Below are 26,731 nucleotides of genomic sequence, written 5' to 3'. Positions count from 1 at the left end.
TTCAGTTCCCAAACACAATTTTTTTTAAAAAAAACACCAAAAACTGTTCTTAAAAACTATTCTCAAAAACTGTTTTTCAGAACAGTTTTCAAAAACAGTAACCAAACAGGCCCTAATACTCCTGATTTTGGGTAATTTTTTTTGTTTTGGACTTTATTTTAAATTAATTCAAAATAATTTTTATGATTTAAAACCCAAAAATAAACATAAATATTTACTCCATATTTATTTTTATAATAATTATATAATAAAAATAAAAAATATATAATTTTGGAAATTAAATATTATAAATTTGTTTTCATCTTAAATATATCTTTTTACTTATATATGTTATTATAATTATAAATATTAATACATTTATATTTAATTTGATAATAGTAAATATAAAAATAAAATATTATTAAGTTTTTTAATTATGAATATTTTTAATTTGATATAATATATAAATCATATTTCTAATAATATTTCTGTGTTCAAAATTTTTTTCTTCAGCATCACATGCTAAAGTTAGGGGTTGGGGGGAACAACGGCATTTGATAATCGACGGCCAAGCACAGAATATCCCCGCTCATGAGAGGCCGCGATCGTCGACTCCCTCCATCCGTACACTATCCGGTGACGGCTGGACGCAAACGCAAGCCCTCTGCCATCCCGAAGCAATGTCATGATCGCGTAAAAAGGCAAAGATTGGTTGTCAAAGAAGAAACCGTAACCCTAATAGCCAACGGAGCTGACGAGCTGCCCACATCGAACAGATTCAGTTCAATTCAATGTTCACAACGACAGGAGAAGAAGCGGAAGAAGCTAAAAAGAAGACAAAAATCAGCAACAACAGAGGCTCATCGCAGATGGGTTTTCTCTACTCGCGATTTATCCGGTTACAAAGGTTCGAGATTCTAACTCATTACATGTGTATCTTTTTATTAATTCAATTTCTTGTAGTGGGTTTTAAGTGGTCCCATGTGACAATGGTTGTTGGTTCAATTTTGAGTTTACGAGAATTGTTCGTTTTTGAAATGCGTAGTAAGGTGTTACAGAAGATTGTCTTCAGTCTTGTTTGAAAATTAATTGATAGGGCCGAGTAGTTGGGGTTGGGCTAATTATCTACATTCAGTTCGTGGCCAAGTTTCAATCCAGGGATTGCTCCTAATTGGTCGCAGGGGACTTTGTTGATTGTGGGCCCATGTGGGTCCAGTGGAGGCAATGCGAAAGAATCCTCTACACCTGACAATTATGGACTAATTTGTAGGGAAAGCTCTCATTTTTTGTCAAAGCATGCATATAAGGACTTTCAAGATGATCAGTTTGATCCTTTTCGAATGAAGATTTAAGTGCATTATTTAGCATGTTTCAGCCTATGTTAGTGCAAAATTGATTGTTTTATAGACGATGTTTCTTATGGAATTTGTGACTAGCCTCTTAAATATATAGACCTTACTTTGGGAGGAAATCCAAGACCTACTGAATTGATGAGTTACAAAAACTTGAATGTTGGAGAGAGTGCAGTGAATTAATGTAATTCTACCTCCTATCAGAAATAAATTATCTGGAATTCTATCAACCTTTCTTTTGTTCGGGATTATGGGTGAGAGAGAGAGAGCGAGAGGAGGCGAGAGAGACTGCGTAGGAGAGTGCGATGGTGAGGAGGGGGAGGAGGGGCCGGCGCCGCGAAGCAAACGAAAGGAGTATAGCTTCACGGTGGAATCAAAGGCTTTTGAGATTATCGGGGAAGATAGAAAAGGAAAAATCCAGGTTATCATTGTGGAGAAGAAGGGAGGGGCTTCGTCATGGGTGCGTTTGGGAGCGCACGGACTAGGGCTTTTCCTGGAAGGCCTGAATCTATGTATAATGGATGAGAAAGAAGCAAGATGGGGAAGGGAATGGAAGGAGCAGGGCCGACTGTACTCCATGTCGCGAGGAAAAAACGAAGCGGGGGGATTTATCCGGCTAGGGGTCTCTGACCTAGAGAAGAAATGGTTCTGCGTCTTCATCCCGAGAGGCAAAAGGGATAAAAGGGGATGGGTGACCATGGCGGAGAAGCTTACCCAGATGGTAGGCTCCTTTGGTAGTAGTTCAAATACCCAGGTTGTAAAGGATACGGGTAAGATTGTTGGGGGAGTTCGTATGCTTCAATAGCAAAACGAGCTCTTTTGGGTAAAACAAACGTAATCACAGTGAAGGCGAAAAGGGAGGAATCAGTGGATCTGCTCAAGAAGTTGGAGTATTGTGTGGTGGCGAGTAAAATAGACAACTCAGGGGAAGACGATGACCTTGAGAAGTTGGGACGACGCTGGGCAGAATCGTGGGAGCTTAAGGGTAGTTTAGGGCTGGCTAGGTTGGGTAAGGGAAGGGTTTTGCTGGACTTTGAAGACTTGGAAGAGGCCCGTCGTGTGGTATCCTCTGGAAATCGCAGGATGGATGGGATTCAGTTAGGGCTGGATTTTTGGAGTCCAAGGAGTGGATGTTGGACAGAGGAGGAAGAGCCCGAGGATATTTGGGTGAGATTATTTGGTCTCCCTGTCTCGCTTTGGAGTTCGGAGATCTTCAAGAAGGTGGGGGATGAATGTGGGGGCTTTATCACAGTCGACGACCAAACGAGAACGATGGGCGAGCTCCAGTGGGCTAGAATATTGGTGAGAGGAAGAGGCGAAGCTAAACCGAGCGTCCTAGAAGTTGAAGTGGAGGACGAGGTCTATGCTGTATCGTTGTGGTGGGAATGTCGGCCGGTGATAAGGAGGAGTTGCAGACATAGTGATGGTCGTCACAGCAGTGAGGACAGGGGTAAGGAGATCTCACGCGCGGAGAAGCGAGTGAGGAAGGGGTGGGTGAGTGTGGGTCTCGAGACCCTGCAGACGTCAGAAGATGGGACGGGTGGGCAGAGGAGTGGTTCGGGTCGGGTTTCTCAAAGCCCGACTTCCAGCTCTTGGGCCCCAAATGGAGCTTCCTTAAGCCCATCTGTCAACCCAAAGCAGCTAAGAGGGGGAGAAGGGCCTGGGCTGAAGAGTGGTGTGTTGGGCCTGAAGCTGAAAGGTGTGGCGGTTAGCCCAGAAGCTGGCCCATCCCATAGACGTGATGAAGTGGGCTGCTCTTATGAAGGCCCAATGTCGCCAAAGGCCCAGTTTCCTCAGTTAGTTATAAAGCAAAGGGAAGGCCCAAATTCCTCAGCAGTCCAAGACCGAAATAGCCCTCAGAAGAAGGATCCTCTGCAGAAGGGAACAGCTCCAGGTAATCCTCATGTGCCTGAACCTTTTGTTGCACGGGAGACTGAAGATTTGAGGAAACTATATGGCGTGGCTGGGATTTCAGAAACGGATAAGGCGCTTAAAGAGGAGGCAATGAGGTATGGAATGGGATTGTGCTCTTGAGGGAAAAGGGATTTGGGGACCTCTCTTCTCAACTCTTCTAATTTTGATCGGACTCCCGGGGGGGAGTTTTTCGATCATTCTGGGGACTGGAATGAGGAGGATCGGGATGATAATACCATGTGGCTAACGGTGTATGAGGGCTGTAATGAAGGAAGAAGTGGGGGTAAGGAACTGGGAGCAAAGATAAGCCACAGTGATAAGGGCAAGGGGATTGCTGGGATAGGAGATATTTGTGATTCCCAAACAGAGAGAGGTGAGCAGGAGGATAAATGGGAGGAGAATGGCTTGGTGAAATTCAGCCAATTCCTGGGCTTCTCCACGGAGGGGTTGGAGAAGGAAATTCTGAATTTCCTGACCAAAATCAGAAAAAGAAGGGAGAAAATCCATAGTAAAGAGCTACTGGACAAATCTAAATTTGAAAGGGAGTTAAAAAGATTGGAATGCTCCATTAATTATGAGGGAGGAATTAAACAGAAAGGCTCGGTACAGGGCAAAGGGCGTCAGATTGTGATTGCCCAATGAAGTTGAAAATTCTGAGTTGGAATGTGAGGGGAGCAAATGATAGCTCTAAACGGAAAGTTATTAAGACGTTCATAAGGAACCAGAGGGTGGATGTAATTTGTATTCAGGAGACAAAAATCCAAGCTATGTCGGACAGCATTGCAAGAAGCCTAGGATCCGGAAGATTCCTAGCTTGGAAAGCTGTGAATGCGGAAGGGGCTTCAGGAGGAATCTTGATATGTTGGGATACAAGGACCTTGAATATGATAGATTGGGAAGAGGGTCAGTTCACGCTATCTTGCAGATTTCGGAATGTAGAGAATGGGGCTATATGGACTTTTACGGGAGTGTATGGTTTGTTTTCCAAAGTGGAAAGGGATGCCTTATGGGATGAGCTTGGGGCGATAAGAGGGCTGTGGGAAGACCCCTGGTGTATAGGGGGGGATTTTAATATTACCCTGTTTCCACGGGAAAGGAGTAGTCAGAGGGGAATAAATTCAGCAATGAGGAAATTTGCTGAAATTGTTGATGAGCTGGGGCTGGTGGACCTTCCTCTTCAGGGGGGTGATTTCACTTGGAGTGGGGGACTGAACAATCAGGCCTGGGCAAGATTGGACAGGTTCCTAGTATCCCCTTGTTGGATAGATCAATTCAATGGGATTAATCAGTGTAGGCTGCCCCGTCCGGTGTCCGATCATTTTCCAATTTCGTTAGTGGGGGGGGGGATAAGACGGGGCCCAACCCCCTTCAGATTTGAAAATATGTGGCTGAAGGTAGAGGGCTTCAATGATCTAGTTCACAGCTGGTGGCAAGGAATTGAGGTTAGGGGCAGTGCTAGCTACAGATTGGCTACCAAGATGAAGGAAATAAAACAGAAATTGAAAGTCTGGAATAGAGAAGTTTTTGGGCAGCTGGAGAGCAACAAATCCTTAGCCTTACAGCAGGTGGAATTCTGGGATAGGGAGGAAAATGAAAGAATTCTGACTGTGGAGGAAATTGAGCTTAAGAAAGAGGCAAAGGATAATTATAGAAAATGGGTGATAATGGAGGAAACGCATTGGAGACAGCTCTCTAGGGAAATATGGCTGAAGGAGGGGGATAGAAACACGGGTTTCTTTCACCGCATGGCAAGTGCTCACCGTAGATATAGCTCTTTGGAGAGAATAAAGATCAATGGAGTGTGGTTGGTGGAGGAGAAGGATATCAGGGAAGGAATTGCTAATGAGTTCCAAAGCTTGCTTTCAGAAGATACGGGGTGGAAGGCGGACATAGGGAATCTTCAATTTGACCAGATCAGTCCACAAGAGGCTGAGTACGTGGAGAGGCCCTTTACAGAAGATGAAATTCATGCGGCCTTGATGGAGATGAATGGGGATAAAGCCCCCGGTCCGGACGGCTTTACTATGGCATTTTGGCAAAGCTGTTGGGAATTCATTAAAGAGGAGCTTTTAGAAATGTTCAAAGACTTTTATGATCACAGCTCTTTCCTTAAGAGCCTCAACAATACCTTCTTGGTATTGATCCCTAAGAAATGTGGGGCTGAGGATCTTAGAGATTTCAGACCTATAAGTCTCTTGGGGGGGCTTTACAAGCTGTTGGCTAAAGTGCTAGCTAATAGACTGAAGAAAGTAGTAGGCAAGGTGGTTTCCATTTCTCAGAATGCCTTTGTGAGGGGAAGACAAATCCTTGATGCGTCTCTAATTGCAAATGAAGTGATAGACACGTGGCAGAAACAAAAAGGAAGGGGTATTATATGCAAATTGGATATAGAGAAAGCCTACGACAGCATTAATTGGAAGTTCTTGTTGAAGGTGTTACAAAAGATGGGCTTTGGGTCTAAGTGGGTGGGGTGGATGTGGAGTTGTATATCCTCAGCTAAATTCTCAGTGTTGGTCAATGGAGTGCCTGCAGGTTTCTTCCCTAGCTCTAAAGGTCTTAGACAAGGGGATCCTTTGTCTCCTTATCTTTTCATTATGGGGATGGAAGTGCTAGATGTTCTTATCAGGAGAGCTGTGGAGGGGGGATTTTTATCAGGATGCAACATCAGGGGTGGAAGTGGTCCTCCAATGAACATTTCTCACTTGTTTTTTGCTGATGACACAATTATATTTTGTGAGGCTAGAAAGGATCACCTCACTCACTTAAGTTGGATTTTATTCTGGTTTGAGGCGGCTTCAGGGCTAAGGATTAATTTAGCCAAGAGCGAAATCATTCCAGTTGGAGAGGTGATGGAGATGGAGGAGTTGGCGGTTGAGCTTGGTTGCAGGGTGGGGGCTTTACCATCTCAGTACTTGGGTCTCCCTCTAGGGGCTCCAAACAGAGCGCCTTATATATGGGATGGGGTGGAGGAGAGAGTTAGGAGGCGACTAGCTCTTTGGAAACGACAATATATTTCTAAAGGTGGAAGAGTCACCTTAATAAAAAGTACTCTGGCTAGCATGCCAATCTACCAAATGTCCCTGTTCAGAATGCCTAAGATAGTGGTTAGAAGGATTGAGAAACTACAAAGGGATTTTTTGTGGGGAGGGGGACATATGGAGGGAAAAGCTCATCTGGTCAAATGGGGGGTGGTTTGTACAGACAAGGATAAAGGTGGGCTAGGTCTTAGAAAGCTAGCTCTGTTGAACAAAGCTTTGCTTGGCAAGTGGATATGGAGGTATGCTTGTGACAAAGATAATTTGTGGAGACAAGTGATCAAGGTGAAGTATGGGCAGGAGGGGCTTGATTGGAGGCCCAAAACGGCAAATGGGGCGGTTGGAGTAGGGGTTTGGAAGGAGATTTGGAAAGAATCAGAGTGGTGTTGGGATAACATGACATTCCGAGTAGGGAAAGGCAACAGGATCAGATTTTGGACAGATGTGTGGTGTTCAGAAGCTCCATTGTCTCAGTGTTTCCCTCATCTCTTTGGTATGGCTGCGCAAAGGAACTCAACGGTTGAGGAAATGTGGGATCAGGAATTGGGTCAAGGAAATTGGAACTTTCACTTTGTGAGGGATTTCAATGATTGGGAGTTGGAGTTGGTGGGGGACTTTCTCCACTCTTTGAGGGGTTTCAAACCCTCCTTGGAGGAAGACTCAGTTATGTGGAGGAAAGGAAAGAGTGTTCAGTTCAGGGTAAAGGAAGCTTATAGTTTGTTGGCGAAGTCTGATGATATAGGTTTTCCTGCAAGAAGTATTTGGGTGGCAAGGGTGCCAACTAAGGTTTGTTTTTTTGCCTGGGAGGCGACATGGGAGAAGGTGCTAACATTGGATAGGCTCCAAAGAAGAGGATTTCAACTGCCAAACCGTTGCTTTTTGTGTGGTAGTGAGGAAGAAAGTGTAAATCATATCCTTATACATTGTACAGTGGTTAGAGCATTATGGGAGATTATTTTTGGTTTAGTTGATGTGAATTGGGTTTTCCCAGAAACTGTAAAGGAGGTTTTAGCTAGTTGGAGGGGTCCGTTTGTGGGAAAGAAAAGGAAAAAGATATGGGCTGCCATTCCGTTGTGTATTTTTTGGACGGTGTGGAAGGAGAGGAATAGATTAGCTTTTAGGGGGGGATATTGAATATTCAAAAGTTAAAGAATTTTTTTGTTTGTAATTTATGGAGTTGGGCCAAATTGTATGTAGGAGAGGAGGCGTTCTCCCTTATAGGCTTTTTAGAGTGGATAGCTTCCACTTAGAGGGAGGTAATCCTTTTGTCATTGTTTTTTGAGGCTTATGTTGCCTTGTATACTTCCTGTATGCTTTGCGGCGTTTTGCCTTTTTAATGCATATCCTTACTTATCAAAAAAATAAAATAAAATCGTGTGCTGTAAACAATATAGTGGCCTGGGCTTAGGAGATTGGTGACCTTTAACTAAGCTTTCTTGATTGAATGATTGTGGAGGTTTGCAGTAGAAATGAGTAGTTTGTGAAGATGTAAGTGGCTGGGAAGTACAGAGAGGAGTATTGTTTGTATTCTTTCATTAGTAAAGATCTGCAGAGGATGGTCCTTTAGAGAGGGATTAGGAAGGGGTGGGAAACGTTCTTTAGACAGATGTTTGTTGTAGTTAGGGATGCATAACAAGTCCATTTTTGGGAAAGCACTTGGCTGAACACCGTGGGAGATGGCATTGAACTACTTTAGGGGTTCCCACATTTACTCCATTTGGCAGAACAAAGGAGGTTATGGCGGAAAACTATTTGAGCCGCTTGGGGGTGAGAAATCTTGGACATTTTGCTTTATTACGGCTTTACATAACTATGAGGTGGCTGTGGTTGCCAGAGAGTCATGATAACAAGGTTAAGTGTCTTTTCTTTAGAGGGTATCTTCTGAAACACTACACCTTGTTAAGGGTTTCTATTTGTCTTTGGGCATTTTCTTATCTTTAGCACTTATGGGGAATCTGGAAACCTCTTTTGTACTCTATTCTCTTTCTCAGTTCAATTTCCCATGAAATATATTCTTTCTAAATTTTCATTCTATAGGATTATGCATTGAACATAGATCTTGAAATGAAGTAACTGTAAATCATATAGGAAAATTGCTCTTATTTTATCTGTGCAGCTTGATCTTTCATCTAGATTACAATGTTCATCACACCTTTGCTCTAGCTAAACCTTTTCTTTCATTCTGCAGATAAGGTTGTTGTTGTTTCCTACAATATACTAGGTGTTGAAAATGCATCAAACCATCCAGATTTGTACTCTAAAGTCCCAACAAAATTGTTGGATTGGAACCGGCGAAGAAAGCTCATTAATAAGGAGATCAATCAGTATAATCCAAGCATTCTTTGTTTTCAGGCAAGTGTCAGGATGTTCTATAAGCATTTGGTGTGTGAATTCTTTGTTCTAAGGAAGACTAGAGGATGAAGATATTAGTCCTTTAGCTGAAGATGAGGGCTTTGCATTAAGTGTTAAGTATCTGGGTTCTTTTTTGTTTTCATCTCCCTTTCTCTCTCTCTCAGATCCTTTCTCCAGTCCACTTTTTTTCATCTGTGTCCATTTGATGTATCTTGTTTGCTGAAGTTTCATTTTGATCACCTTATGATTCCTCTATATTGTTTCCCAAGCTTGAAATTGCGTCTTGATGTTTGTAAATGTTAATCATCTTACTGGGGGTGGGGGCATGTGCATGTATGCATGTACCTGCTTGTGTTAATCTATGTTATAGTTTTCCTGTGTTTATGGAGAACGAGTCACTGGATATATGCAGTTGAAGTTTTTGCCATTCATTCTCAATGATTTTAAAGAGTGGAGCATGTTGCAAAATGTCTTGGATGCACTTGCATTCTAATAATTTGCTCGCATGGCCGCAGGAGGTTGACCGTTTCAATGATTTAAATAATCTTCTGAAAAAAGGGGGTTTTAAAGGAGTTTATAAGGTATATCCTAGATCTAAAAAATCTTACAACATATAATCTGACGTGACTACTAATGTACGATCTAAGTGCTGATTTCCAATTACCATTTGCTCCAGGCTCGCACAGGTGAAGCATATGATGGGTGTGCTATGTTCTGGAAAGATGATCTGTAAGGTTTCTCAAGTGCATTGAAAATTGAAAACCCTTATTATGTTTCTGTAACATGATGATAAATGGAATAGTAGAGTTAATCATGTCAATTATTGATTCACTTGGAATATGATTTAATTATTTGAAGGTTCTTATTTATTTGCTTGGTAGATCTTTTCTATGCCTGTTAATGAAGAATTTGAGTTGTATTCTAGTTCCTTGGTAGCTGCAATTGGAAAAAAGTTGGATGTGGAAACAGGCATCATGATTTTGTTTTTTACGAGGATGTTCATTCATAAATTGAGTATTCTAGTTCAATAGCAGTGAGCATTTTCTTTTTATAAATTAGTTCATGTTTTGATTCTTCATTTATTTTCAATTTCCTCTTTTCTGATATTTGACTTTTAGCAAATCATATTTCTGAATACAGCTTTACTCTTTTGCATCAAGAGAACATAGAGTTTCAAAATTTTGGACTCCGTCACAATGTTGCTCAACTTTGTGTTTTGAAGGTATGAATGGTTGTTGATATTAAGAATTATGACTTCTATAGCTTCTCTTTTCAGGTGCTTGTGGCTTTACTTCCTGGAGGCATGTATGTTATATTTTTAGTGCATTTATAGAAAAACTTATCTGCTGATTCCTGATCATTTTCAAGTAACTTGGTAACTTTTTTTTTTTAATTGAAATTACAATCTACCATGTAAATATCTTTTCTAAAATTGCTCATCTTTCCCTGTTTCACCCTATCTACTACCTCTGCATGTGTGTTTGGGTTGTGATAAATGAACTATATGAAACTAAAATATCTTTTAGATGTGATTGCATATTCTAACAATATATGGTCCCAACTTAAGAACAAGGATTCTGAAAAGTGCCAAGGTTTGGTGAAGGATATAATTGTACATAGGCTTGATGGTAAAGAAGGATTTAGCTAGACCCAAGCAGTGGGATTAAGGCTTTGTGGAGTTGAGAATAATCCATCAATCTATACTCAATAAATGTTTGGGAGCACTCAAATTAGGTATAGAACTCTTGGTGTCAGATCAAACTCCAATCACCGTGTAGGGAAATTATCTAGTGATAAATTTGAATTTGAAGTTCAATATGAGTCTCAGAAAGTTTTAAATGCTTGACTTTGATCAAACTTCTTCCAGTCTATAAGTAGAATTATGTTGTCTTCTTATATAAAAGTTTACAAAAGTTTTAAGTCCATTTACATAGGCAAGAGTATATAAAAGTAACAGATCTTTTGGGTACCCTTTCCTTGCAACCTACAATTTTACCAACAAAGGCGAATTGGCTCATAACATTTTGTGAGTTGCATTTGTTTAGTTATACTATTTGTCTTTTTATTTTGTGGATATTTCTTGAACTTTTGACAATTTGTTTTTAAATTGGTGAGCCACATCAACTTGTTTAAGATTTGAGGGACATGTGCTTTTAGTCTGTCCAGCATGATGCCAATATTATAACTTTTGTGTTTTCCACATCTATTGTTTTTATATTTCTTTGCCTACATGCTTTGCTGCTGTGGAGAAGATCACTCTTGCTTCCAACTTTTGACGTATTTTCTTTCTCTTAGTTGACTTTTCTTTTTCTTGTATAATAATTCTATTTTCATTTTTTTTAAAATCAGATGAATCGAAATCAGTCCAATTCCGATGTAGATACTAAAGCATCACAGTAAGTTCTCACACATGATTTTCTTTTTCAAGTAACAAAATTATATTAATAATGAAAATGCATTACAACAAAAGGATGAGAGATATCTAACAGAGGCTAAAGGAGAATAGAAAAAGAAAAATGTGGTGGTACAGATTAAAAAAACACAAAGCAATCCAACCACAATTCAAGGGGGGCTGAAAACCCCCATGAACACATCCATGGACATGGCACCCTTCTTGGTTAGCCTGTCAGCTGCTTTGATCTAGGCTCCAAAACTCCATGCCTACTGATAAGTTGGAAATCTCTCTCACAACCAATGCTCCAGCAGTCTCTCTCTTGGAAGTTGAGCAAGAAAATACCAGCGAAGCATCCCCTTGCATAAGAAGGTTCTTGATCCTCATAGAGAGCCTCTCTCAAGCAGCCCAAGAAAGCTAAAATTCCCACCTTGATGCCAAAACCAAAATCAGCTAACTTAAAGAAATCCCCACATGATATTACGATCATACTTGTCATATCTTTTCCAGCCATGCCTTGCATGCTATAGCTGGAGTAGCACAAGGCTACTGCAATATGCTTCTTTTCTTGCCAAAGCCTTCAAAGGAAACAATCATCATATCTGAGAGGTGACCGTTAAATCCCTGCTTAGGAAATAGTCATCATAAGATCAGGGCTTTTTTATAATGCTATTCTTCTCCTATGAAATTAATTGTTTGTTTCCCATCAGGGGGGAAAAATCATGTGCAGTTTTTCCATTAGCTAGGCAAGAATACACCTTTCAAGACATTAGATTTTGTGAATTCCAATTTAAAATATGCCTTTGTTATTGTTCTCATTGGACCGAACTGATAAACCTTTGTAATTGCACTTAATTCTTGTAGTTTTAGCTTTTTATTTGTCTGGGGTGCTCATGAAGCCATGTCTTCTGTCAAGCCTCACCTTACAGATGTAGGCCTTATGCATTGTGTGTTAGACTAAAATGGGTTCTGATTATAACATTATAAGTTTTTTTTTTTTCTTTCTTTTTGATAGGTAAGTAGAGCTTGTATTAGAAGAGCCTAGAAATGACGAAAACAGTACACGCTAAGTATACAATCAGAACACCAAAAAAACTAGGCGAAGAAAACAAAAAACCTTTCCCCTAGCTAGACATATAGCCATTCTATAAAGTCAATCATAGACAAAGTATGATCCTCTATAAACACCCTAACCCAATTTACAAGAGTATACAAAAAGGAATGTTTTAAAGCTAGGTTCGACCGTTCGATACCATTGAATGCTCTTTCATTTCTTTCCTTCCATAAGGTCCACATTAAGCATAAAGGGGCAGCCCTCCAAGCCTTCTCCCTTCTCTTACCCACAAAGGCACCATGCCAACCAAGCAAATTCCTTTTAATTGAAGAATGCAAAACCCACTGCACACCAAAAAGGGAGAAAATCAAACTCCAAAGCATTGTAACCTTTTTACAAAACAAGATTAAATGATCGCTAGTTTCCTCTTTCTCTTTACACAAGTAGCACCTATTCGGCATATTCCATCCCCTCTTTTTGAGTTGATCGATGGTCAAAATTTTTGTTCCAAGACACTTCCCAAGCAAAAAGGCTCACCCTCATAGGAGCCCAAGACCTCCAAATAAGACCCCAAGGAAAAGGGTCACTATAAGCCCTCATGAGGGAGCAGTAGAGGGATCTAATAAAGAAAATGTCATCCCTACTTTCTTTCCAACTCAAAGCATCCTCCACTTCTCTTCTCACTACCAAATGATGCAATTTTCAGAACAAGCCCTCCAACTCTTCCAATTTCCAATCATTAAAATGCCTTGAGAAGTGAGGATTCCAACAACCTGACTCCCCACTCCCCTCCCAAGCATTTGACACCCACTCATCTTTGCTAACCGCCAATCGATATAGGTTTAGGGAATGCTTCTTTCAATGTTTGGTCTTTGTACCAAGTCCTTCCAAAACTTGACCTTTCTCTCATTCCCAACAATAAAGCGAGATCTACAACGAATACCCTCCCATTCTTTTCTAATGGCTTTCCACACCCCCACACCATGGCCTCCCCTTGCTACTCTCGAACACCACCCTCCTTCCTCTAACCCAAATTTGTTGATGATGACTTGTTTCCAAAAGGACTTCCTCTTTACCGCAAATCTCCAACTCCACTTCCCAAGTAAGACTTTGTTTAGAGCCACAAGTCTACGAATTCCTAAGCCTCCCTCCTTCTTATCAATACAAACCAAGCTCCAATTCCCCAAGTGAGTTTTTTTTTTTCTAAGGCACCACCACCCCATAAAAAGTTCATTTGAATCTTTTCAAGTCTTGCACACACCTTCCGCAGAATAACAAAGAGAGATAGGAAGCAAATTGGAAGACTTGATAAAGTACTTTTTATCAAGGTGAGCCTCCTCCCCTTAAAGAGATATTGCATTTTCCACAAAGACAATCTTTTCTTGAATCTCTCCTCCACTGCATCCCACACCCTAGAAGATTTGAATGAGGCACCTAAAGGAAGTCCCGGATAAGAAGTAAGGAGCTTCCCAACTCTATACCCCATCATTGAAACAACATTTTCCAAATACTCAATCCTTCCTCTGGGGATAATCTCACTTTTATTTCTATTCACTTTTAAATTAGAGATTGCCTTGAACCACAAAAACACCAAACTCAAGTATCTTAGATTTTCACTATTGGCGTTGCAAAAAATTAGAGTGTCGTCAGCAAACAGGAGATGGAGCAAGTCCCTCCCTTCCCCATTGCTTCTTCCCATCTTAAACCCCTCAACGAAGCCCCCACAACTGGTTCTAGACAGCAGTTGACTGAGAGCCCCCATGACCAAAATGAAAAGATAGGGAGATAGCGGGTCACCTTGTCTCAAGCCCTTAGTGTTGTGGAAGAAGTCGGAATAGGTTTCGTTGATTAAAACTGAGAAGTTAGTGGTGGAGAAACACCACCTGATCCAACTAATCCACTTTTCTTCAAACCTCATATTAGACTTGACAGCAAAAAGGAAGTCCCAGATGACATGGTCAAACACCTTCTCAATGTCCAATTTTAGAAGGAGGCCAGGATGTTGGCCTTTAACCTAGAACCCACAGCCTCATTTGCAATCAGGGCAGTGTCCAGAATCTATCTACCCCAAATAAAGGCATGCTGGTTATAACGATCCGCTCCCAACCGTGTAGATATTGTCCGCTTTATTTGTTTGGGACCTAATCACCAATTTAAGCAATTTATGTTTCTCCCTATCATTGAGCTCTCTAACATTCCAAGAGAGGATTTTGATCTTCATCAATCCACCGAAATTAGCTCCCAATAGTTTCTGCTGCTCCTTTTGGATGCAAGTGCGGAATCTCCATAATTGATCGAACAATCCAACCTCCTAAGCTCCCTTTCAGAGCAAGAAACGGGCACTGATTTCTTCTTCCTCCCTTTACAAGGGGTCCCGCTACTAGCCTTCTTCCACAGCTTACTCAGCAACAAGCGGATCTCTTTATCACACCCCTCAATCGGCATTCCCAAAAAACTGCTAAACTCTTTGAACTTGGAGAGCTCCTTGTTGGAAAGCAAGCCCTCACCAGGAGAAACATTTTCAGGGAAGACGACCTCTAAGCCATTTGGCAAAACCATAGACAGAGGCCCTTTCTCCAACACATCGGGAGAAGCCATCTCGGGGGAATCACCCTTTACCTTCTCAAGAACACTCCCTCTATAGTCCCCACCAACAATAGCAAAACCCTAAGCCTAGAAATGAGAAGAAGGAGAAAAAGAAGAATAAGGCCCTTCCCCTTAAGAAGTACAGGACGAAGAGAGCATACCTTGGAATTTGAGGACTTCTTCTAGAAGGGCATCATCAGCCGAAGGCTTCAAAGCCACCACTGAAACCATCAGAGTTGACGCGCAAGGATCGGGGCCTTTAAAGGAGGCCAATGCAGTCGATGAGCTAGTAAGGTACCAATCTGAAGGAAAATAGCAAGGAAGAGGAAGAGAAAATGATCCAGAGACAAGCTTTTCCCCTCTCCTTAAAGGGCAGCCCCGACCCAAATCTAATTGGGCTTTAAATAAAGAAGGCCTTTTAAGTTTAGCACCTTTCTCTTGGCCCAACAAAGTCTGGCCTAACACAGAAGAGTCCCCTCCATTAAGCTCTAGCCCATCACCTGTGGGGAGCAGACTGGTCTGTGCACTAGCAACTATTCCCATCACATCAAGGATGGTGCCTTCTTCCCCTTTTGCAGAGATCAGTGGGTCATCCAATGACACCAGGCTAGCCCCCTTCACAAAAAGAACTTCAGCTACTCTCTGAGGGGCATGTGACCCATCCACGCCCTCATCCCCTCCCCCCTTCCTTTGCAACACTGCAAGGGTTGCACCTCGCTCTTCCATGGAGGAGTCTCCCACCACAGCTGGATTGCGTAACTGGTGGAAACAACCACCACCTGCAGGGAACTGGGAAAGTTCCACCCTTTGACTTTGACAAGAATCCTAGCCCACTACAAAAACTTGTGTTCCGACGTATCCTCATCCTCATCAACAGCAACAAGCTTCCCCCTAACTTTTGAACAGACTCTTCACCCAAAGATGCAAAGGGAGACCCAGAATTCTAACCCACACCTCACAAAACTCCTTGTCCTTAGTGAGACACCCAACAAAGGGGTTCCACCAATCCAAAAAGAGACTTTTTCCCCTAAACCACTTCACCCTTGTATGAAGCACCCATTCAGCTTTGCCAGTATCTTCAAACTCAAAGAGGATTAGGGGTCCTCCCAACAGAGCCAGGTGAAGATTTCCTTTCAACCTCCAAATGGAGTAAGCTTAGGGCTTAAGAGAGAACGGGTCAGAGAGTCCCCCCCCCCCCCCCCCCCCCCAATCTCCCCATCAAGCTCCTATTCAGAATTTCCTCATTACTGTCAATCACTTCCTTTTCGATTTCCGGCCACACCGCATTACGAAGTTCAGCAGAGCTAGAAGTCTTTGCCTCTACCATGGAGTACTCCTTCCCACCAGGGGCTCTAGGCTCTTCTCCCCTTTGGGCCAAGGAAAAACCCAAACTTCTCAACTTTCCAGCCAAGAGTTTCCATCCCCCAACCACACCCCTTCCTTCAGGAAACACCAAAGAGAATCTCTTGCTTTCCACATCCCAAGCTGTGCAAAACAGAAAACATCCTGCCTTGTTACTGCGCAACTCCAACCGGTACCTTCTGCCCCTCTCCGCCCAAGATTTTCTGAAACGATCCCCTATCTTGAGACTGTTGCAGGTCTCAGCCCCTTCCAACAGAAGGCCAAACCTTTACCACTGAAGCAGACCCAGGAAGAGAAGTTTGGGCCCCTCTCGCAGACTCTCCCACTCACTTTCCCTTTGACCTCTCCAATAGAAATCTCAAAGGTCTTTGAATCCACACCGAACCAGCACTTGCCTCTGGGAGAAACCACTGCCATTGTTCCAGAGGACAGGATCTTTCCTTATAAGTTATTTTTTTTTTGATAGGAAACGATAACGGAATATATTGATAAAAAGAAGGTACAATTAGAAGGATGAGAAATCCTCCCACCAAAGAAAAACAAGACTACAAGTAATCAAATATAAGAAATACAACGAGAAAAAGACAAACGGCCTATTTACACACCGCTAACCAATCAAGTTGTAACACGTTAAGAGGTATCCCCTTAAAAACCTTAGAACAAAAAGCCCATAGAGAAGCCAAAAAACGAATAGAATCCCAAAGATACCCTGAATTCCTTGCTTGATCCTCAAAAATCCTTGCATTCCTTTCCCGTCACACCACCCACATTAACGCGATGCACGCGTCATGCCATAAAACAACCCCTCTCTTAGAAGATCTGAAACCATTAAAATTAGTAAAAAAAACATGTCAGATATGCTCCTTGGGGAAACCCAATCCATCTTTGCTAACTGAAATAATCTGTGCTACAACCCCTTGGTCAAAGAGCAATGGAGGAAAAGGTGATCTACTGTTTCTCCATGCTTCATGCACCTTATAAGTTATTTTTTCTTCCAATTTCTTTTTAACTTTCTCTATAGATGTAAGAAAAGAGGAGAAAATGACCAACTAACTATAAAGAAAGGTTCCTTACTACCATCTAAATTTGACCATTGAACCATTATAGGAAGTGCCTGAACTTAGAAATGATAATGAACCATCAACCATCTCTGAAAGAAGGTTCTAGTTTTGGGAAATCTGCCATCTGAACTGGTGTATTCATCATAATTTCAACTTCTGCTTTAAATGAAGAATCTTTGTTAAAATAAAGAGTGAGGAGAAAATGACCAATTAACTATACAGAAAGACTCCTTAACACCAACTAAATTTAACCATGAAACTATTATAGGAAGTGCCTGAATGTAGAAATGATAATGAACCATTGACCGTCTCTCAAAAAAGGTTCTTGTTTTGGGAAATCTGCTATCTGAGCTGGTTTATTTGTCATTCTTTTAACTTTCTGCTTTAAACAAAGAATCTTATCAAGCTACACAAATATATTGTGTCAAAACTCAAAAGCAAGTTTAACCATAGGATTTGTGTTTCATACATTCTTTATTGTGATGGAATAATGGACACTAAGGACAAGTCTAACCATAAGGTTTTTGTTTCGTAATTTATTTAGTATGTTAAATACCTCCAATAATATGTTACATGTACATGTTATTTTTACCTGGCCTCTTCATATTTTAATGATTGGGTGTTACTTAACTTTTGGAGTTGTAAGTTGTAACTTGTACAGCATCTCAATTGTCCTATGCCATAGGCATGCAAAGTTGAAATGTTAAAAAATAAAAATAAAATAAAAAACCCTCTACTTTATTCAGAAAAGGAGGAATAGATTTTTTTTCCATTGTTTTCATTCCACATATTTCTTGAACAAATTTTATATTTAAATTGTTGAATTTGCATTTTTAGCTGGGAGGCTATTGAATTAGCTGTACTTGTAATGGTTTTCCAGGATATTCTGTTATATTATCCTTGTAATCATGGGTCACTAGTTAAGCAGCTGATGTTGAATGTGCATATTTAGGATTCCACCTACTCGAAGTTTAATTGTTGGAAATATACATGTGCTCTTCAACCCAAATCGAGGAGACATCAAGCTAGGTCAGGTAATAATTATTACTAGCTGTCTAGCACTGGTGAAGTTCTTATAATTTGTAAGCTGTGATTTAATTTGTAAGCATTGAGATTGAAACCTTTTTTTGTTTTAATTTTTTTCTATTATTTCTTGTTTTTCTTTTCCTCTGGTATAGATCTGAACACAATATCATGTTAGATTGTCGTAAATTTGGAGCTTCAATGTTGAATTTTTGTGCATTAATATATTCATTAAGGTACCGCTTTATGACTGGTTATGGATGAATCAAACATATTCAAGAAGGGGTCCCATATTATGTACTTATACATAATTTACTGATTAAGATAGTTCAGTCGGTGTGAGGTAAGCACTATGCTAGAATGATAAAATTCATTATATGCAAACTTTGCAAGGAGAAATTATTTTCTTGTTTTGATCATCCACACGGTGGGGTGTTTCACATGGAATTCTGGAAGATAGTTTTGCTAAATAACTTTAAGACATTATGTAAAGGTGGTCTGAAATTTGAGATGACTTTCAAGTTGTTCCTCTCACATTTGCTTGGGAAAATATGTTTCTTGCGAAAACTGAAGAAGGATTGAAAATGTTTCTTTTTGTCAATGCAATTGTTGTGCCTTGAGTTATCCCCCATCAGAACTGTGTTGGTGTTCTTATACCATCGATCTCTGTGATGTTTGTTAATATATGTGAAATCATGATGCAGATGCGGCTGTTTCTTGAGAAGGCTCACAAACTATCACAAGAATGGGGCTGCATCCCTGTTGTACTTGCTGGAGACCTTAACAGCATGCCACAGGTGATAGATGTAACTATTAATTGAATAGTGTCAGATCAAATGCTTTTTGTTGGGGTTTATGGTTTCCTTGTTAATTTATAACTGTGCTTGTTTTTATCTTGCTGTCAGAGTGCACTGTATCAGTTTCTGGCCTCATCTGAGGTGAGTCTCAAATTTTCATATTGTGTCAAGCTCATAGGTATTGTCTTATTGAATATTCTCATGCAATATTGTGGCACTCAGGTTTTATATACCTCCTACCTATATTTCTCTTTCAATGGAGGATTTCTAAATTTGTGCGAAAATGTTGGGATTTATTGCAGTTGGACGTCCAGTTACATGATCGCAGAAAAATTTCTGGGCAGGTGGAACATCAGTCACAACATAGGGCCTACAGATATCAGAATGAAGATGCATCCAGGTATTGCTTGAAGTGCTTTGCATAGTCCTTGAGGTGACTGTTGACATCCATGATTCACATTCAATTTCAAATGCATTTTAACCGTGTTCATGACCTCATAAAAAGAAAAAAACAGTAAAGTTCATGATGTGAAATGCTTTACACTCTGTTAATTGAGCAGTGTTACATTTAGTTTAGCTTTTGCATGTCCAGATCAAGGCCATTGGTGCATAGATGGAGCAATGAAGAATTAAGACTTGCCACTGGCAGTGATGGAGTTACTCATCTTCAGCACTGTTTAAAGCTACGTAGTGCATACTATGGCATTCCTGTAAGATGTTCAAGTCTTATAATAAATGCTTGTGACTTTCTGGAAATATCACAGTTAACTTGCCCTGGGAAGTTTCTTTCATTGTCTTTGACAAAGATAGAGCCATGACTTCTGGTGTCTTACATGGATAACTGTTGTTGAATACTAGTCTCCAAAAAGTTGTGATCCTACATTTTATGTTGGCATCTGATCGGGGATAAGGAGTGTTCAAGACAGGGAACAAAAATAGGAATGCTTTTGTTGACATTTCTATTAGGTCAATTTCTCTTGGCGCATTTCTATCTCTTATCATTTTTCCCCTCTAATATATGGTGTGCGATGTGCCCAGGGATGCTGTAGAACAAGAGATAATTATGGAGAACCCTTAGCAACATCATACCACTCCAAGTTTATGGGAACTGTTGATTATATATGGTAGTTCAATTTTATTATAACAATCACAATATTGGTTGTGCATTCAAAAATTTCTCGATACTGATGATAGTGATTGACACAGGCATTCTGAGGAACTTGTTCCTGTGAGAGTTCTTGAAACCTTACCTGTTGATATTTTAAGAAAAACAGGAGGGCTCCCAAGTGAGGTAACTTTCCTCTTTGTATACTGTATAACTATTTCTGCCTTTCATCTTTATAAACGTATCACATCAATATTATGCTTAACATTACTTATCTAAGCTGCAGTTAGTAAGCTTTCATTTGAGAATCATAGGCCTCTTCATTTTGTTGAAATAAAACTTGAAGTTGTTGTGATTGATGATCATTTGCACTCATGCATTACAGCTATCCATTCTGCCAAGTCCTATTAAGCACACCCTCATATTTTGAATTTCTTTCTCTTGAAGTAACTGATGCCTGATCAATATGGTGTGTTCTGGAAGAGACTTCAAAGGAAAATTTTCAAGTAATCAATTCTAATGTTCCCTAGAATGATTTCCTATAGTGCTTGTTTAGATACATATTCTATTTTCTGTTTTTAAAAACAGAAAATAGTGATAACTATACAAGATATAGTAACTCTTATATAAAAAGTATGAACTTATGTTCTTCAAAACCATTTTTAAATTTTTTAAATTTAAGGTAGTAAAAGATTTTTAATACCTTAATTATTTTTTAACAGTTTTTAAAAGTCATTATCATTTTAAGGTAAGTCCCAAGAATTCTTGTATTTAATATAGGAGCTATTATCATTTTCTGTTTTGAAAAACAAAAAACCAGAGATGTGCCCAATCGACACTGTGGTTAGCAATTTTGGACACGCCTTCTGTCTTTCTTGTATTGTTGCTTGGCACAATATGAGCCTATTAGATTAGATTATCTTAGATGCCTGTGAAATGAAAGGCTAACTCTTTTTCGGACAATTTAGTTAAAATATTGATGAAGATCTAACCTACTAGATTAGATTTCCTGGGTACCTGTGAAATGAAAGACTAACTCTTTTTTGTACTCTCTTTATACCTATATATATATATAAAATAAAATAAAAAGGGGGGATCTTGATTTCTAGGCAATTCATGTATGCACATCCTAAACTTTAAGATACAACTTTCCATGACCCTCAGTACACAGATGGCACCTACTTTTTGAAAGAATAATGCTCAATGTCATGGAAGACAGCTGGGGTGACTTTGGGAGTCCTGTGAGCATCCATGCCCTTTTGGATCCGAGGCAGGGTGATGGAAGATCAGGAAGAGTGCACTATTTTTTCTCTAAGAAAGCCAATCAATGGCATGGTGGAAATTTTGAACCCACTTCCCAGACGTACAGTTATTGTCAAGGAATAATTGACCACTTCATCCATGATGTTGAACAAACTGGATGGTAAACCGATCTCATGCTGACCTAGAATATTGCAACTTGAGATCCAATGATAGGTGATTCCTGAAAGCCCTTCTTTGTGGAAGTTGGTCAACCATTTCTGGCATCAACTTCATTGTGGAAGTAGCATAGGCAGCTTAAGTTACATTAAATTAAAATATTTCTCTGCAACAAATGTGTTTATCTAAAATTGCTTATGAATAACGCTTTATTATCTCTAGTATGGAGTATCTTTCCAGATAAACAGTCAGCGGGCCATTGTTTTCCAAGTAATCTGTTTGTACCTATGACACTATGCCATGAGATTGTGTTTCTTCACTTTAGGTTTCTGTCTATTTGGATCTACCTATTGATGTTTGCTTTCCTGCAGAAATGGGGCAGCGACCATCTTGCTCTCGTGTGTGAATTGGCCTTTGCAGATGATGGCAGTAGTTCTTGACCTAGTTCAAGTCCTCTAATTGGCATTTATTGGAAGCTAGTGTACAAAATGCCATTTTATGCGGTGTCTTGGAGCTGGGCTGCTGCTCTTTAAGTTTCCATTGTAAGATATATGGCGCAAGCAATGTGATTCACACTACACTGTAATAAACATCAAGCATCTGAATGCACCCTGATGCATGGTATGAGTTCCTCCTCCTACCACATCTTATATTTATGGATATGATAACCATGTGCCCACAGGGCATCATTAATGTGGCACATTAGAAAGATTTCCAAATTTACTTTGAAGAAAAGTCTTAACAGAGAAAGAGGGTAGAGTTTAAGATAGTTATGTGATTGGTTAATGGTGATTCTGAACCCAACTAGAATAATTCATGGGGCCACTGCAGAAGAAATTCTGGGATGGCAATTGCCAACCACCTTTGAAGAAGAAAAGTCAGATGGATACGGAAGTATCGTGAGGTTGAAGAAAAAGTCTGAAAAGTGATGGACACCAAGGAAGATGTTAACAAAAAAGTCGGAGATAATAATGGAATCACAAGAAGTGAGGAAAACAGCGAGAAATCAAAATCAAACATGTCGTATGGTTCAAGACAAAGACAAGGAACAGAGAGGGAAGAAGATACATCCCTTGGCTCAAGGAAATGTCTTCCCACTAGCACAATTACCTGCTCTCTTTTCATTATAATTAGTAATTAAGAAGTGGGCTCGGCCGAACACTTCATTGTCAAACAGAAACAGCCGTGAACCACCTTCTCTCTTTTCATTACAGATCAAACAAATTTCTAATCACTGGGGTCCCTCTGTGCAGTTATTTTTGGATGGCAAGGACAATAAACAGAGAACAACGTTTAAGAGAGTGGCATTGACTAGAATATTACAGGCTACCCCCATGATCCTGATGGGTGGGGCGGCTGCCAACATGTTTCATTGACGCAAACTTGACAAAATCAATGAGGTTACAGAATTCAAAGAGAATGCTTCTGTCTTTTACGATTCCAACATTTTTAAATATATTTTAAGCTTTGATAAATGTTAGATATGTTTAGTGGTTCTAATTTTATTTTCCTTTTTTAAAATAAAGCTAAAACATGTTTGATAACCATATCCTAAGAAATAATAAGTCTTTTTGCTTGTAAATGAAATATAAGGGTTTATTCGATAACTGTTTTGGAGAATAATTTTTTATTTTTTGTTTTTTATAACAAAAAAATAAAAATACATCTAACAATAAAAAATTACTTTTTATTTTAAAAAACAAAAAATAAGGTGTTTTTAAATAATATTTTTTATTATTTTAACTTGTTTTTTAAGAACTATTTTAAATTATACATAAAATAATTAAAAATAAAATAATAGATATAAAAATTATTTTTAAAACATATTTAAAAATATTAAAAATAGGTTAAAAGCATTTTAGGCTTTCAAATAGACATTTGTTTTATAAAACATCCTAAAACATTTTTCAAAAATTACTCTTAAATACTCTTGTTCAAAATTGTTTTCGAAAACGATTACAAACAAGCCTAAATGTTGAATTTTTGTTTAGAAATTTTTTTATACACTTACTTTAAAAAAAAAAAATTACTATCAAATTCCAAAAACAAAAATGACAACTCATCAATATTTAACCTTTTTTTTTTTTTTTTCCCAAAAGTAAGGACCAAACATACCTTATATCAAGTTCTCAAAAAATGTAATTTATTAAAATGATAAAAAGAACATGAACTTTTTCACTCCCATAATATGAAGAAAATTCCGAAAATTTTCTTAGGCGTCAAAATTTTTAGATACATACAAAATATTACTCGAAAATAATTACCAAACAAAACATTGAAACAAAGATGAATAGAAAAATATGAAAAATGTTGAAAATAACTTTTTCTTTGTTAAGACAATGATATTAAACTAGTAATCCATAACATACATTCAACATCTGGATATCCTCTTTTTAGAGTCCAGGAGTATCCACATCAACCTTTTTTTTTCCTCCATGGGCAATGGAATATTTCAATGGCCATAGCTTATAACATACTTCACACGTATCTCACATGAATGAAATGAGAATCAAAATCCAGGAAAAAGAAAGCATATAAGCATAAAAAGAAAAAGTAAAAATAGGATAAGAGCAACATCCCAAGCAAATGAGAAGAGGACACTCATCACCCTGCTTTTGTCACCCTTCTTGTCTTGGGGTGGCGAAGCATATGATCTATCTACAACATGACATTGGGCGAAGATGCCCATTTCAAACTACCCCAGCCAAGAATCCATCCATCACATTAAAAATAAAATATGAAGAACAAAGACAAGTCTCAAACCTCAAGCATTAGTCTCTCTTGCATAATTCAGATTCTCGTTTCCCAATACAAAATTTTACTGCCTTTTATTGCTATCATTGGCTGGAGTTTGCAAACACATTTCACTCAAGATTGAAGCAAAAAACCACTCTATGGTCTCATTGGAAGAGTTGAAAATCTTGGACGGCTCTGAGGCCACGGACAAAAAACCCAAGAACTCTTCGTCTTTTTCTCTTTCTCTCTCTCTCAAAAGAAGCAAAACTTCAAGATCTCCACGCCTGGCTTTGGAGCTCTTTTATTTTCCAAATGAACTATGAATAACTTAAAACTATGATTCTATCCTAACTGCAAAACTTAGAGGCAGGCTATATTTAAGGTTTCATCAACCCATGCCAATTCCTTGTCCAGCTCAAAGTCGAAGTTGGGAAGGCCATTTGTTGCGTCATCTTCAAAACCGCACATTGGAAGACCCTCCATGTCGAGATCATCGAAAAATTCTTCAAAGTTGTTCCCAAATAAAGAGTTGTCGTCAAAACCCAAGTTAAGCTCTTGATTGAATGGTGGGAAAAACAAGGGCTCTTCCAAGAGGGATGCAGCAGGAACCTTGTCTTCTTCCATGGCATTGTCTTCTGTAATTGAACTGGCAGGGCCAGTCAAAGACGAAATAGGTTGCTCTTCTTTGTCGTTTCTCATTGCATTGTCATCTTCTTTAACTGAATTGCCAGAGCCAATTGAAGCCGATCGGGAGATCTCCAGGACGGATGATGGAGAGGGATGGGAAAATAAGCCATTGGTCTCCACTGAGGAAGATGGCTTCTGCCTTGAAGAGCATGTAACAGCTGAACTTGAAGGCGATGAATGCTTATTCTTAAGCTTCTCCGATCCAAGAATGGTATCAAACTCGAGCTTCTTCGTTTGATAAGCTTTGGCAGCTTCTTCTGCAGTATTATAAGTACCAAGCCACATTCGAACCCCTCGAATTGGGTCTCTGATCTCTGCTGCATATTTTCCCCACTTCCTGCGCCGAACTCCTTTATAAATAGAGGATGATCTTGGGGTTTTCTGAATTTTGCTGTCCAACTTGGTGCTGAGTTTGCCCCCATTATTACTGATATGGGGAGAAGTCTCTGCTGATGATTCATATGGAATTCCATGAACAAACAACTCCTTGACAGTGCGTTTGGATCTCAGCAATTGCTTCTTCTTGCCATTGTATTCTTCATCTTCACTGGAAGAATCGGTGGCATCGGGATCACAGTAAGTGACTCGAACTCTCCTCATCGGCTGTGAAACCTCTAACATGCTAGGTTTCTTTGTGTTCGGTTTCTTATTCATCATATCTTGATCCATCAAGAATTGCCTGCTAAACCCTGGCATTTTCGCGAAAAAAATGTATAAAAATCCCAAAACCCCAAAAACCCCTAAAGCCCAAAACCACCCACAAAAGAAATGAAAGGAAAATTGAAGCAAATCTTAGGAAGATTCTCTCAATCAAGACAACCCCAAAACCCCAAAACTCAACACACAAAAGAGGAAGTGTTTTATGATGAGAGCCCCAAAGCACCAACTCCTGCATAGCAAAAACCCAAAACCCTAAAACCCATCAAAACCCATATCATGAATCACAAAATGAGCACATATAAAGCGGGGTTCATGGATTTCATTTTAGAAACACAAAGAAAAACTAAAACAGATACAGATAAAAAGCGAAAATAAAATCAAAGATAAAAAGCCATTACCTTTTTGACCTTAATCGCATGGAAGAAACTGGTGAACGCTGAATCTTCCTCTGATGAAGAGGACAAGTTTGCATACAGAGCAACAGAGACTCAGAAGAAATCCAGAGCTTCCTTGGAGCTCCAGTCAACAGCCTAAATCCAGACGACATAAATCCTCTCTCTCTCTCCTCGAAAACTTCTTGCTGTTGCAGAGAGGGAAAGCGAGAGACGCACTGAAACAAAAAACAAATCACACCCACTCCATAAATCACAAAACAAAAGGCACAATAATATCAATCACACCCCACAAAACTCCCGCAGATTTGCTACCAAAAGCACATACATAAAATCAAAAGAAAAATACTAATGAAAATACCAGCTTTATTCGTCTTTTTAGCAAACCCTTTTTTGGTCTTCCCTCCCTTCTCTCTCCCCTCTCCTGCTTTCACACACTCAAGACTGTGTGTTCTTCGCCTCTCTCCACCAGGGCGGCTGACCGGTGGTTAAGGCCCCAATATCAACACGCGTGCCTTCTGTTTGGACCATTCAAAACTCCATCTCTCCCTCACTTTTATAGCTTTCACTCTCTCACAGTCTCCTCCCACTCCCCCATCCCAGCACCGTCTTGTCTCTTTTACTCTATGACCGGGTCCTCTTGGTAGGCCACACCTTCTTTCTTGAGGGTACTTTTGTCATTTCACTTCATCTTCTAATAGGATTTTTGTCCTCTAATTTATTTTTTATGTAAGTCCTGTCCTTCTTTTCCTTTTTACTTTTTGTTTTTTTTTCAAAATTTTATGGAACCTTCTCATGGCCACAATGCAATATATTGATATATAT

General features: G+C 39.6%; 2 protein-coding genes across 4 annotated transcripts; one reads left to right on the top strand and one right to left on the bottom strand.

The window, feature by feature from the left end:
* The first annotated feature begins 492 nt into the window (after positions 1-492).
* LOC117934438 (carbon catabolite repressor protein 4 homolog 5) lies at positions 493-22,154 on the top strand. 2 transcript variants are annotated; one of them, XM_034856116.1, is made up of 14 exons: positions 493-886; positions 8,469-8,632; positions 9,148-9,213; positions 9,309-9,361; positions 9,773-9,854; positions 10,982-11,028; positions 18,040-18,121; positions 18,815-18,907; positions 19,016-19,048; positions 19,210-19,307; positions 19,500-19,617; positions 19,946-20,031; positions 20,114-20,198; positions 21,803-22,154. In XM_034856116.1, exons 1-14 carry the CDS (start codon positions 571-573, stop codon positions 21,869-21,871), a joined length of 1,392 nt encoding a protein of 463 aa, XP_034712007.1. In that variant the 5' UTR covers positions 493-570; the 3' UTR covers positions 21,872-22,154. The 2 variants fall into 2 exon arrangements, with proteins under 2 accessions (XP_034712007.1, XP_034712008.1); XM_034856117.1 differs by lacking the exon at positions 8,469-8,632 and having other exon boundaries at positions 812-886.
* Positions 22,155-24,158: 2,004 nt separating this feature from the next.
* Positions 24,159-26,464, bottom strand: LOC117905108 (ethylene-responsive transcription factor ERF118-like). Of its 2 annotated transcripts, none has more exons than XM_034818012.1 (3): positions 26,268-26,464; positions 25,913-26,124; positions 24,159-25,743 (listed from the first exon to the last, which is right to left on the bottom strand). In XM_034818012.1, the coding sequence occupies exon 3, from the start codon at positions 25,548-25,550 to the stop codon at positions 24,528-24,530; it is 1,023 nt and encodes a 340-aa protein (XP_034673903.1). In that variant the 5' UTR covers positions 25,551-25,743; positions 25,913-26,124; positions 26,268-26,464; the 3' UTR covers positions 24,159-24,527. The 2 variants fall into 2 exon arrangements, with proteins under 2 accessions (XP_034673903.1, XP_034673904.1); XM_034818013.1 differs by having other exon boundaries at positions 24,159-25,543; positions 26,268-26,463.
* Positions 26,465-26,731: the final 267 nt, after the last annotated feature.

This window comes from Vitis riparia, chromosome 17, assembly GCF_004353265.1.
Source record: "Vitis riparia cultivar Riparia Gloire de Montpellier isolate 1030 chromosome 17, EGFV_Vit.rip_1.0, whole genome shotgun sequence".
NCBI classification, from domain to species: Eukaryota; Viridiplantae; Streptophyta; class Magnoliopsida; order Vitales; family Vitaceae; genus Vitis; species Vitis riparia.
Note: the sequence above shows the minus strand (reverse complement) of the source record. Positions and strands in the feature narration are given on the sequence as shown.